The sequence below is a fragment of the Talpa europaea genome (genome assembly GCF_964194135.1).
Source record: "Talpa europaea genome assembly, chromosome: 12".
Taxonomy (NCBI): domain Eukaryota; kingdom Metazoa; phylum Chordata; class Mammalia; order Eulipotyphla; family Talpidae; genus Talpa; species Talpa europaea.
The window spans coordinates 9,565,963-9,578,891 of NC_140079.1; the positions used below are offsets into that span (position 1 = coordinate 9,565,963).

At 53.8% G+C, this 12,929-nt stretch overlaps 1 protein-coding gene across 6 annotated transcripts in view; it reads right to left on the reverse strand.

The window, feature by feature from the left end:
• The window catches only part of DPP9 (dipeptidyl peptidase 9), a gene marked incomplete at both ends in the record, with an annotated part of 32,530 nt that extends 25,169 nt beyond the window's left edge, over window positions 1-7,361 (reverse strand). For all 6 annotated transcript variants that reach the window (XM_084249231.1, XM_084249232.1, XM_084249233.1 and 3 more), the window contains 2 exons: window positions 3,299-3,543; window positions 7,306-7,361. In XM_084249231.1, coding sequence (XP_084105357.1) covers window positions 3,299-3,543; window positions 7,306-7,361 — 301 coding nt within the window. The remainder of the gene's footprint in view (window positions 1-3,298; window positions 3,544-7,305) is intronic.
• Window positions 7,362-12,929: the final 5,568 nt, after the last annotated feature.

A 12,929-nucleotide genomic window follows, 5' to 3' on the forward strand; every position in this document is an offset into this window, starting at 1 on the left:
CCACCTCCCCCTACCACTAGATTATTAAGTGTGACCCCATTCGGCCTCTCTCAGCATTCCCTGGGAGAGGCATCTGTGACAGTGTCAGTCAGCCTTTGAGGCAGGGGTCTGAGGCAGCCCCTGACAGTTGCTGATTTCTGCCGTTACTGCCCCTCCTGCCATATCGACTAGCTGAGTGCCATCTCTGGGGACAGTGCACCCACTCCAACAGCCACCAGCATGGCCCAGGCCTGTGCAAGCAACACTTTCTTCACCATGGGCTGTGACTCCATGTCTGGACACAAGACACTGGGACCCAAGAGGTCTCACTTTCTCTTGATAAGGGATTCCCAGAGCTGTCCTCCCCTGGCCATGATAAGATGCCAGTTTGTAGGAGCCAAGCCACTTGGAGCAGGAACACAGACAGAATGGGCATCCCATAGTGCAGCTTGAGCCCTGAAGCTGAAGCCACGCCTTTCTCTGCTGTCTTGTCCTCATCAGGCTTCATCACCCTCCATCTGAAAGAATGTTCCCTAAGGAACCCATGATTGGCTCCACGTGCCCCAAATAAGAAGCCAGTGCCAGCAGGAGAGGCAGCGTCCCCGGGGAGGCAGAGGGGAAAGATGGTCCCAGCAGGATGGGCATGGGCCCTGAGGTTATGTTCAACCCACTAATGTCTGACAAGGGGCTGGGCTGGTGCAAAGACATTATTATAAACACTTGGGAGTTCAAGGGGGGCCTGCCCCAGGAACTCAGATGTAAAGTGAGGTCCATGGTACCCGAGGGTGTTAAGTGATAAAGGCTGTATCAGCTCAAGTGTGATAACATCAATGGCATGACTTTTAGGTTGTTGTAGAAATGTCTTGGAGTCTCTGCTGGGTCCACAGCCCTTGTGTGGTGGAGCTGCCCCAACTCACAGGGGTGGGCTCTCAGGGCCTCTGTGGACTTCAGGGACCCACCAGCTAAGTCCCAGACATGTGCAAAGGTCACAGCTGAGTAGACACCAAACCTGCATTGAGCCCATCAGATTCCCACTCTGGGAAATCTGGAGAAAGCCGTTCCATTTTTGATGGCAGCGGGAACATGTGACCCCAGGGCCCTGGCAGCAGAAGGCAGATGGACAGTAAGGCAGACACAGGAAGGAGAACACACATGGGCAGATGCCAGGCTTTGCTGCTTCAGGTTCTCAGGGCCGTGTCATGAAGCCCAGGGATGGGATTGTGGGGGGAACGGGGGTAAGGAATTCTGCCCTGTATCCCTGGGACACCCACGTACTTATTATGAAGTGCCTTGGTGGCTCAAACTAGCTTGGAGGTTTCTGCCCTCCAGACTGTGGGTAGCTGAAGTGTCCCCATTCTAATCCCCAGAACCTATGACTACATTACAATATGTGGCAAGAAGGACTTTACAAATGGAATTAAGTTAAGGATCCTGAGATTGGAGGTTAGCCTGGATTATGCAGGTGGGCCCACAATGTAATCTTGACTGTAGCAACCAGGCAGAGGGAGATTTCACACTGACAAGAGGCAGCAATGTGATTACAAAGGCAAAAATCAGTGATGTGGCCGCAGCAACCAGAGCTGCACGTGGCAGGGACAGATTCTCCCCTTCAACCCAGAGAAACTGATATCAAACTTCTGGCCTCCAGAACCATGAGAGAAAAAATTTCTGTTGTTTTAAGCTACTGAGTCCATAGTGATTTGCTCAGTAGCTCCAAGAAACTCGATCACCTGAGACTGGAGGTTAGCCTGGATTATGCAGGTGGGCCCACAAAGTAATCTTGACTGTAGCCAAGAAAGACTGCATTGGGAGAAAGGGACCGGGGTGGGGGACATGGAACCAAAAAGAAAAAGAAGGGCAAAATCCCACCAGTCTGGAAGGCCACCATGGGCCATAACTCTTGGCTACTTTCAGTCTAACAGCAAACTCTCCCTTAGCTAAAAGAAACTTTACAGGACAGTGCGAATTTCTTCTAGAGTGGGCAAACTCTTCTCTGCAAAGGGCCAGAGAGCAGATATTTTTTGCTTTGAGGGCTATGTGATCTGTTGCAACTATACTCAAAGCAGCCACAATCAGTATATAAACAAAGGATGGTGGCTGAACGTCAATACAACCCAATTTCCAGAAACAGGTGGCTGGTGACTGCCAACCTCTGTTCTAGACCATGCCACTTCTGACCATACTTGCCAATCACCATCTGGTTTCCACATGGGGAGGGACAGCCATCTGGCGTCCTACTCGTTCACTGTCATGGTCAGCCACTGGCTGAGGATGACCTTCACCCACTGATTCCGTCACCCCTTCCAATGTGATCGAAGGCCTGACCAGGGACTATCCCAAGCCCTGTGGACACAGAATGACATGGCACAGAATGACATGGCACAGAATGCCGAGGGTGCTGAAGCTAAAAACCTGGCTCAGGTCAACAGTAATGTGTTCAAAGGAACACACTTGACACTGTTCCTTCTCAGCCTGTAGAACCTTTAGGCAAAGTAGGATGACATTCAATTGCTCAACAATTGACTGTCCACTGACTGGGTGCCGGGCCCTGGTGTGGCCCAGCTGCTGAGGCAACAGATGTGCACAGGGTTTAATTCATGCCCTGAGGCTCTCTTACGTCCAGAAGGGAACACCTGCTCGTAAACTGCTGCAGATAATGCAGACTGTGCAGCTCCCAGAGGAGGAAGTGACAGCAATTAACATGGTTATCCAGGGAGCTAGGGCAGGGACAGCAAACATGTGACAAGGCCACCCTCTGTGGCTAGCCCATGATGGGGACGTGGTTACGCAGTCATGGAGGATGTGGTTGTGTAATCACAAGGCACCCTTCCTAGAGCCTCAGGATCCTTAACACATCACTTCAAGGTGAGTGCCACCTGGAATTACCTGTAACTCCCACTTGCTTACAAGCCCTGGCCCAACCCAGGGAGTGGGAAGTATCTCAGAGTTGGACTAGCTGATTAGTATCAGAAAGAATCTCAGGACTTGTACCCACAGACTGGGCTGGACCACGGTGCCACTGGAACACTGTCCTCTGCCCCGCTGACCTGCACACCTGACCCCCTCGGGGGTGGTTACCCCAGCCCTACGTGGTAAGCAGACATCACCATGGGTTGCATGGCCTCAATGGTCAGCTTGCCTGGGGCCAGGCCATCTGTCTGGACCTTCTAACTAATGGGTCTAACTGACCTCTGGAGACAAGAGAACTCAACACCTGGCCTGAAACACTACCCTGGGCCAAGGGCAGTGAGGGAGGCCTAAGAGGGCCTGGAGGGTCTAAGAACATCAGGAGGGTCTGCTGGGGGCCTGGTGGGCTCACCTAGGTAGTAGAGGCGGTGGGAATGGGGGCCCGACTCGTCAGTCTTCTGCACAAACTGGAAGTCGTGTGGAGCCTTGTTGACAATGAGGCCCGAGTTCTTGCGGCTGCCGTGGATGATGCCCCGGAGGCCGTCCCAGGAGTGCTTCTGGACCTGGAAGCGGGAGGCCGGGTCCTCCATCTCTACTGCGTCACCCCGGTTGGCCCCAGTGGCCATCCTCTCCGCCCCGTCAGAGTTCAGTGAGAAGCTATGAGGAGGAAGGTACAGGACAAGATGAGGGCGAGAAGTGAGAAGGCAGGTGGCACCCGAGCTCCACTCACAAGCTGTCCCCCTGGAGACATTCCAAGCCCTCCCATGTAAACGTCCCGCAAATATTCTTCAAGTCCTTCTATTTCTCTCCAGTACCACGTACACATCAGAAGGCCAAGCCACTGTCATCTCTCCGCTAAATTATCACAAGCATCTCTCATTTGGACTCCCCACCTTTATTTTAGTCTAACTCCATTGCTTAAACCCTTTCCTGGGTTTTCCATAGCCCCTGAGTCAACACCAGTCCTCATCATGACCTTCGAGATGCCCATCTGTGGAGCCCTGCTGGGCACTCGAACACTCCTTGCTGGGCAGCACTATGCCCTGGCTGAACTGATCTTCTCTCAGCCCTTCAAACAGGCCAGCCTCTCTCCACCCCAGGGCCTCTGCACATGCTGTCCTTTCTGCCTGGAACACGTTTTACCTCCCTTTGCCTGACTAACTTTTAATCAGATTTTAGTTTAAATATAGTCAGGCGTAGTTTAATGACAGAGGCACGTTCTGAGAAATGTTCTGTCAAGTGTTTCTGTAACTGTAAGAACTTCAGAGTGTAATGACACAAACTTTGATGGTACAGCCACTCTACCCCGAGTTGACATGGTACAGCCTCCTGGGACCCTCATTATGTATGTGGATTGGCATGGATGGAAATGCCCTTATGCGGCAATGGCTGTCCTGTTGGGTCCTGAGAAGCCTTCTCCAACCATCCACATCGAAGTTGGACTCGCTGCTAACCCTTCACGGGGCACTGGTGCTCCCTACCCTCAGAGCAATTGCCAAGACGGTACCATCTACCGCCCCCTCACCTAATCTGTTCACAACTGTGTCCCCAGAACCTTGGGTCGCCTGATGCACACAGCGGGTGTTCCAGACAGTGAGAGACGTGACTGTGTCACTGAGCCCACGGGACACGCTTGTGCATGTGCAAAGAGCCACGCTTAACGGACCAATCACCAAACCTGCTTGCCATCCAGCAGGGGAAATTGGGGCCTCACTGGCAGCGCTTGGAGAAGCATGGGGACCATGGCAACTCTAGGGGGAGGAAAAACGAGCACTTCCTCCCAGGCCATACCACTCTCCCCTTCTGCTTGGGGAGCAGCTGTTGCCTTCACTGGCTCCCCACCCGCCCCACTCCCACCCTCCCTGCTGAACACACTTCTTGACTGGATTAGACTAGCCAGGCAAATATTTGTTCTAAGGAAATCTAAACATAGCCATGGTGACCTGGTTCTAGAGGCACCAGGGTCCTCTAGTGACACCAGAGGGAGGCTAGTGGTAGTGAGTCGGTGGGCAGGTTCCAAATGGAGGTTTTTTCCTCACTGTCTGGAAGTCTGGAAGTAGAGGGAGAAATTACTCCCTACAGACCAGGATGACTTGGGGTCAAGGACTTCTGAGAAGTAAAGGACTGGGCTGGTGCTCCCTCCACTTGGGTGCCTTCTGAGTTCCAGAAGGCTTTGTCCTTTGCTTATAGAGATCCCCCAGAGCAACCAATGCAAGAGAAAGGACCCTTGCCTGCTTGAAGAGGCCAGCACAGAAAGAGACATGAACCAGTATGCCCCCCCACCCCAGACCATGGAGGCACAGCTGACTGAGCTCTTCCTGTGATGGCTCAGAAGACACGGACTACAGGCCACAGTGCTGTCAGGGCCCTCAGATCAAAAATACCAAACCCAGAGTGGAGAGGAGCTTGCCGAGGATCACACACAGGCCTCCAGGCCAGCTGCAGGGCTGTAGTTTACCTCAAGGGAGACAGGAGCCAGGGCCAGAACTGGCTGAATGCTCTAAAACCCACAGGGCCCCAAGTGCTGTTGGCAGGGAGCCCAGATACCCTGCCAGGGGAACTCCTCTACCTGACAGGGCCCCCCAAAACTCTGCTGTAGCAATTTAAGCCTTGGCCATGGCAATAAAGTGGATTAAGACCTCCAAAGGAACCCTACAAGCTAAAAGCCTGGCGTAAGAACTCATAAATCACGTCTTACTTTCAAAGTGAAAAAAAATGAGAAAAGTCATCTTGCCTCCGATTACCGCAGAGTGCCCAAGGAGCAAAAACCCGATCCACGAGATGAGAAAAGAAATGAAACATTGGAAGAAACTTCTAGGAATCTTCTAGATGTGGCCAGGCTGCTTCAGCTCCCAGACAGGCTAAAGCTGAGCTCTCCACCCCGGCCCCGCTTCACTGCTCTCTTCCCCAGAGGCAAAGCAAGACACAAGAGGGTCTAGGAGGAGGGACAGGTGGACGGAGAGCAGCCAGTCTGAAGCGAGTCTGAGCTCGCTCTCCCTGTCCAGCGCCAGCCTCTGCTGGGCCTGAGTCAAGAGTTTACACAGCTGAGGAAATGAAAACGGATTCCTAGCCACTTAGGCCAGATCCACCTACACTTCCCTCTGCCAATCACTGGGAAGCCTCACAGCTTCACAGCAGTGACGCCAGCAGCAAGGAGCGGTGCTCTCTGGGTCTGGGCACTGTTAAGGCTCAGTGGGAGGTCCATGATCTCTGTATGGGTTAGTGCTCCCTGAGCCAGGACCACCAGACCCCAGCGGCACCTGCTGGTGAACCAAGCAGGACCTGTGATAAGGAGGCAGCTGGAAAGCAAAAAGGAACTGTGCATTCTCAGCACAGGCTGTAGGCCAGGGGCACTTAGTGGCCACAGCAATCAGGCAGGAAAGCAGATGGGCAATGGACAGACCAGGCAAGGGAGATAAGGTGTAGGGGTCTTACCATGCTCTGAAAGGAGGAAACACGACCAAGTGCCCCTCAGATGGGGTTCCTGGGAAACAGCAGGCCATCCTCTGCCCCAGGAGGGCTGCCCCCAGCACTGAGAAGACCTCTGGTTTTATAGGCAGCTGTGCCCACCCAGGGCCTTACAAACGAGTGAGAAGCTCAGATCACCATCACTAAAATTGGCCCTCTGATGCATTTACCCACCTGTTTTCAGAACATAAGTCTGAGAAATAAAACACTATGCTTGCTATCACCTGCCTTCCAGAACCTTCTTCAATTTCCTTCCTGCCTCCCCAATTGCTTGAGCTTACTTAAAGCAAATGAGTCTGAGAGTATGAAGAAAACTGACCTCAAGACAGGTCAGTCAAGGAGCTCCTGCAGCCTCTTCATCTCGTGCCAGGCCCCAGACATGGAATTTGCCAAGTGTTCAGGCCATGCATGGATAATTAGGTTTAATTCTCACTGTAACCTTAGGGAATGAGTTCTGGGGTCATTACCATTGTGGAACTGAAAAGTGGGCTCAGAGTCAAATGACCCGCCCAATGTCAGCGGGAAAGGAAGACGAGGCGTGGCTAAGTTTGTGTGACCCCAAACCCACCCTAACCACCAGGCCAGCAGTCCTTACCTGGGGCTGAGTCTGCCCCCAGGGGACACTGCATGATGTCCAGGGACATCGGAGAGAGGTTTCTGGAATTGAGTGGGTAGAGGCTGGGGATGCTACTCTACACCCTACGGTGCCCAGGACAGCCCACCGCAGAGCGTGGCCCCAAATGTCAAAAATGCTGAGGCTGAGAAACCCTGCACAAGCCCCTACTGCCTTTCCCACAAAGCAGCCAGAACTGCACTTCGGGGACACGCAGGGAAATGAGGGTAGGGGAGCGAGGGGCAACAAAGGGGCCTTCCCAGACCTAAGACATTATTGGAAATTTGGGCCCTCTGTATCATCCCCACCAATCCGAACTCCCCAGATTGTGCCCCTACCTTCTCCAACTTCCTGTGCCGCTGCTGTCCAGGCGTAGCTTCTTAACCTTCCGCATTAACCACTCGGCTGACCTCAGGAGAGCCTGAGAGGGAGAGACCACGGGGCTGCAACTCTTGGCATCCTGGGAGGATAATTCTTGCCCCCCTCCCCCAAGCCTTTGGGGAACAGCTAATGCCAAGGGCATTCTGAGGAGGCCAGTAGCTCAGACGCTGCTCTGAAATTCAAGAGGCCAACTGACATTTGCCAGAAACCAGCATCTTTCCCCCCAGCTTTCCCCCGGGTGAGCTGTCCCTGAGAAAAAGGGAGTTTCAAATGACTCCAGGGATGCCACCTGCAGGCCCTTGCCAGAAGCTGAAAAATCACCAGTTCCACACTCAGCTGCTCCCTGACCTCCCCTTCTCTGCTCTCCCTTGCTGTGATCTCCAGGCACACTGGTCTCATCTGTCCTTAACACACCCGCTTCTTCCCACCTCAGGGTCTTTCTGCTTGCCCGTGCCCTTGCTGGTGACACCCTTTTCCTACTTTTGGTTTGACCTGTTCCCCTTTATCCTTTGGGTACAGAGGTTGCTCCTGGCACCCAATGCAAAGCTGCTGCCTTGTGACCCATCACAACACCTGGTCTTTCTATCCAGCACTCACTGTAGGGCAGCGGTTGTCAATGGAGGGATTCTACCCCACAGGAACACCAGGTGAAGTCTGCAGACACCTGTTGTCACAGTTGGGGAGACTCCTGGCATCGTGCGGTTGGGGACAAGGGATGCTGCTTAACCTCCCCCCTCCAGGGCCCATAGGCAGGTGCCTGGATACTTAAAAAAGATGCCCCCTACAGAGAACGATCTGGCCCCAAATGTCAGCAGTGCCCAGGGGGAGAAACTGCATTCATTATTTGGAGAAAAGATTGAGCTAGATCTTTAGGCTCACAGTAGACACCAGAATGAATTCCCGGTGGGTTAGACAGCATAAACTAGGGTGACCCCTCCCCAGCATCTATGAGTCATCCTCAACAAGTATGTACATTTAAACAGCACAGCATCCAGGACCTCAAGGGATCAGATGATGTTGGAACAGTCTTGTGGGGGAGGGAGGTAGGGGGAGTTCTCAATGAATCCCCTAACTTGAGGTCTCAACCAGGTATAATTTGCCTCCCCAGGGGATATTTTGAGTCATCACCAATAGAAGGCATTGTTTGGTGGCGATACAACCCCACGATACACACACGGCTCCCCCACTACAAAGAGTGATGCAGCTCTAAGTATCATGAGTGTTGAGGCTGAGACCCCCTGCTAAATGAGTGTGTATCTGCACTAGATTTCCGCTTCAACGAGGCAGGCCCATATCTGTCCTGTTCCCACTGCATTCGCTGAACCCACAGCAGTGCTTGGCAAACAGGAAGCACTCAATGAACATTTTAGGTTGGATAACTGAGTCCCCGTCCTCACGTGAATGCTGCTGTCTCAAGTTTGGCCATAACCACCTTCTCAACAAGCCAGGTCCTATGATGCTTAAAAGGAAAGCAGTGCCTGGTTATAGGACAGAGATCACAATGGGAGAGATGAAGCAAAATGTCACCATAAAGAAGTGGTGGCTGCATTGTTAGTCCAGAGACGTATGGGTTCAAATCCCAGCTCTGCCACTTCTGGGCTGTGTGACCTTGAGGGAGCCACTTAATGTGCCCAACTAAACCATTATGCCTCAATGTTCCTGGCTATAAAGTGGAACTGCAGAACCTATGCCCAGGGTTACTGTGGGGATTACATGAAATTCACAAGGAAATTCCCTGGCACAGAGGAAACTCCATGACAGCCAGAACAAGTTAGTTAAAACCCCACCAAGGGGGACCTAAGTCCTTCTCAGAGGCAGAACCCACACCACTCACTGAACACGGTCCCCTTTTTCTCCCTTAGTCCATCAGGGGGCAACTGAAGGGAAGGGAAAGCATCCAGCATGGACACAGAAAGCTGCAGTCACTGGCCTGGGTTGGAGCCAACTGTCCCTGAGGGCAGTGACCCCAAGACTTAGAAAACCACTTGCCAACAATGTCCATATGCTACAGGAGGCAAATGAATCACACCAGCCCCAACTCAGCCTTCCTGACCACCAACCTCCCCCCTATAGCCCCCTCCACAACTGACCTTCTATAGGGTCCGGAAAGCCTCCATTCCAGCTGCAGGCACCAGACACTTTAACGCTGTGGATTAATAGAAGGACAGGCTTACCACTTAGTCTCCTTCCACCGGGGAGTTCCAACTGTCTGTTTCCTCTACTTGGCTGGAGTTTAGAAGAACAGTCATGCAGCACTGTCTGCATGCCCTGACCACATCTTGGAGAAAAGTCTACCCACGGGGCCCAATTCCCCCAGGACCCATCTAGGGACTGGAGATTGGAGACTACAGCGTACACTTCCTGGGCTTTAGTCCCAGCTCCTCGAAAGCAAGTTTGTTCTTGCAAGTGCCTTCCTCAAGGTGGGGTGGGGAGGTGGAGGGGAAAGGAGAGGGAAAGGAAGGCACGGTCACGTCCTAGGGTTCAGCTGCAGAGTGGACGTGCAGCGTCGAGGCTGGTGGAAGTCTGCGCGAGAAGGCGCAGGGCTGGACAGGTCCAAGGGCGGGGGCGCAGGGCGGGCGGAGAAGGGCTGGGTCCTGCGGGAGGTGGGTGGGGAGACAAAGCCCAGGCGGGTGAAGGGGTGGGGGCAGGTCACAGGTCAGGAAAGCGACCTCTGCTCTCTCCGCGGGAACAGAGTGCCGGGGCGCGGACGCCCGAGCAAGCAGGCAAGGAGGTTCTGGGGTGCGGCCGCCCCCGGAAGGGGCCAGAGTCGGGCGGCGGGGCAGCCACGGGGCGGGCGGGGAGCGGCGGCGCGGCGGCCGGGCCGGGGAGGGGCGGGGGGGAGACGGGGCGGGAGGCCGCGCCGCAGGGCGGGGAAGCCGCCGCGGGGGTGCGGAGAGCGGGGCCGGCCCCCGGCGCGGCCAGGGCGCGGGGAGGCCGGGCGGAGAGCCCCGGAGGCCGGTCAAAGGCGGGTCGGGGTCGCGGCCGAGGCCGGACAGGGCGCTCGGGCGCTGCTCACCGGGGCTCGAGGCCGGCGCGGGGCGGCAGCCGGGCTGGGCAGGGCGTCCCGGCCTCACGCGCGCGGCTCCATGCCCGGGACTGCGGCCCCGGAAGTGGCGGGCGCGGGGGACAGCGGCGGCGGCGGACACGGGGGACCCGGCGGCTCGGGTCCCTTTGACCCGGAAGTCGAGCGGCCCAGGCGGCGCCGTGGGATTGGCCGCCTCCGGGCCCGCACCAAGGCGCCGCGGCCGGGGGGGGCGCGTCGGCGCGGCCCGCGGGGCCTCGGGAGTCCCAGGTACTGAGTTTTCGGCGCGCGGAGAGACTTTGGGGAGAAGAGCCCCCACGCAACTTGGTATCGCCCGGCCGGCCCAATGGGACTTTTACTAAAGGCATCCCGCGAGCCCACAGAGCGCCGGGGCGTTGGTGGTATAGTGGTTAGCATAGCTGCCTTCCAAGCAGTTGACCCGGGTTCGATTCCCGGCCAACGCAGGCGGAGTGGTGTCTATTTTTCCCCTCTTGCTAAGTAAAATCACCAAGTAGAATTTGCTCTCAAAAAACTACAAATCCCATACTGATTCATAAAAAGAGGAGAAAGAAGACGGCGCGGCTGTTCTATTATGTTTAGTTTGTAGTACATTTTTTAAATTCTGCAATATGATAAAGAAAAACGCCTTCCCTCTCCCGCCCGGGATCGAACCAGCGACCTGCCGAATGTGACGAGGCCGTGATAAAAGACACATTTCGGAAATGTGATGCCATATGCTTCTTCGTATTCTTTGTATTCTTACAGATAGAAATTATGTTGCAGAGATTGTTATATTGTGGCACCTGAAATAAACAATATTTCATTATGGCCCGCTGAGGTATTTTCCCGTTGCTCCTGTACCGCCCATTACTCTGTTTAATGCAGAAGCAGCTACCGTGAGAAAAATATAGGGAAAAATTCAATAAATATGCACAACATCTCCCCCCCTTCTTACATTCATCAACACTGGCCATTAAAACAATTCTAGACAAAACCTGCTCACACGTCCATCCTGATGTCAGTTTCTTCAATAGTTCATCTTGTAGATGGACTCTCTTTACAATATCACCTTAGGGCCTCCCTGTGGCGCAAGGGGTTGAGATGCAGCCTATGAAGCTGTCGGCAGCCTCTGCAGCACGAGTTCCATCCCTGGCCAGAGAGCAACCCACATGGCGCGGCAGACCTTTCCTGTCCGCCCCTCCCATCGCCTCAGTGTACTTCCCTCCATCTGCCTGTTCTGTTTCCTGCTCTGTCTCTGGTGAATCCTTTCCCCTCCTCCCCACCCCCCCCCCCACTGCACCTCTGGCCTGTACCCCAGCTCTTGTATGCACAAATAAATAAATCTTTTTTAAAAAATCACCTTAGTGTCTACATATGTTTACAACAGATATTTACCTCCCAGTCCTCACCTCCTCCTCTCCTTGTTCACTCTGCTCCACTCACACAGCCTTCTCACGAGGTCTCCAAACTTTCCAGGCCTGGTCCTGCCCCAGGACCTTTGCACAGGCGTGTCCTCTGGCTTCCCCCAAGTATTCCCAGCATTTACTTCCTCTCCTTCAAGGTTTCAGTGATACCTCCTCATGGGTTTTTCTCCCAGTCTGACTAACTTTAAGCCTGTCCTTTTCCCAGCCCCTGTCACTTCATCATTTCATTCAGTGGTTCATTAGACTCTGACATAAACCCATTTGGAGATTTTTTTTGTTTCTTCTCTGTCTTCCCCAGTGGACTGTGAGTTCCACCAGCACAGGCTTTTTTTTTTTTTTTTTTTTTTTTGTGGTTGGTTGTTTGTTTAAGCCAATTTCGTTCTCTACGTGTTACTGTGGTCTCCAGGAACAATTGTTAAAATCATGAACAAAAATTGAGAAGCTGACCAAAAAAGATCAAATGCCGGGGGCGGAGGTGAGGAAACAAAGGTGTTGCTTCCTAGAGACAAAGGTGAACACCCCTGCGAACCCTATCAAGGCCTGAGAGCTTACTCACCTGCAAAAACAAACCCTGTCTTGAAAATGGCCTTTTGGGGCCTCCCTGGTGGTGCAGGGGTTAAAGACAGCTCTATCAAGCTACTGCCAGCCACTACAGGATAAGTTCTATCCCCCGCTGGCCAGGGACCTACCCACATGGCGCAGCAGACCTCTTCTGACTCGCCCGCTGCTCCCCTCAGCAGTGTACTTCAGTCAGTCTGCCTGTTCTGCTCCCCACTCTCTCTGGTGAATCCTCTCATCACCCACACCTCTGGCCTACACTCCAATGTTTGTATGCACAAATACATAAATCTTTAAAAAATAAAATAAAATGGCTTTTTGGTCCTTCAAACCCACCCAGGGCCGTCATCATGCTGTGTGACACCCAGCACGTCACGCCCTCTCTCAGTCTGTGCTTGCCTGGGGTCTGGTACTTGTTCTGGGGGAGACTACAATCGTGACTGAAAAGAACAATTATTCTACCTTTCCACTAGATGTCAGCAGAACCACAAGCATCTGGCAGTGTCCCCCACCCCCTTCCCACCCAGCACTGCCCCTTCCCGAAGCCCACCCCACCCTCCCTTCTGGCTCCGCTGAG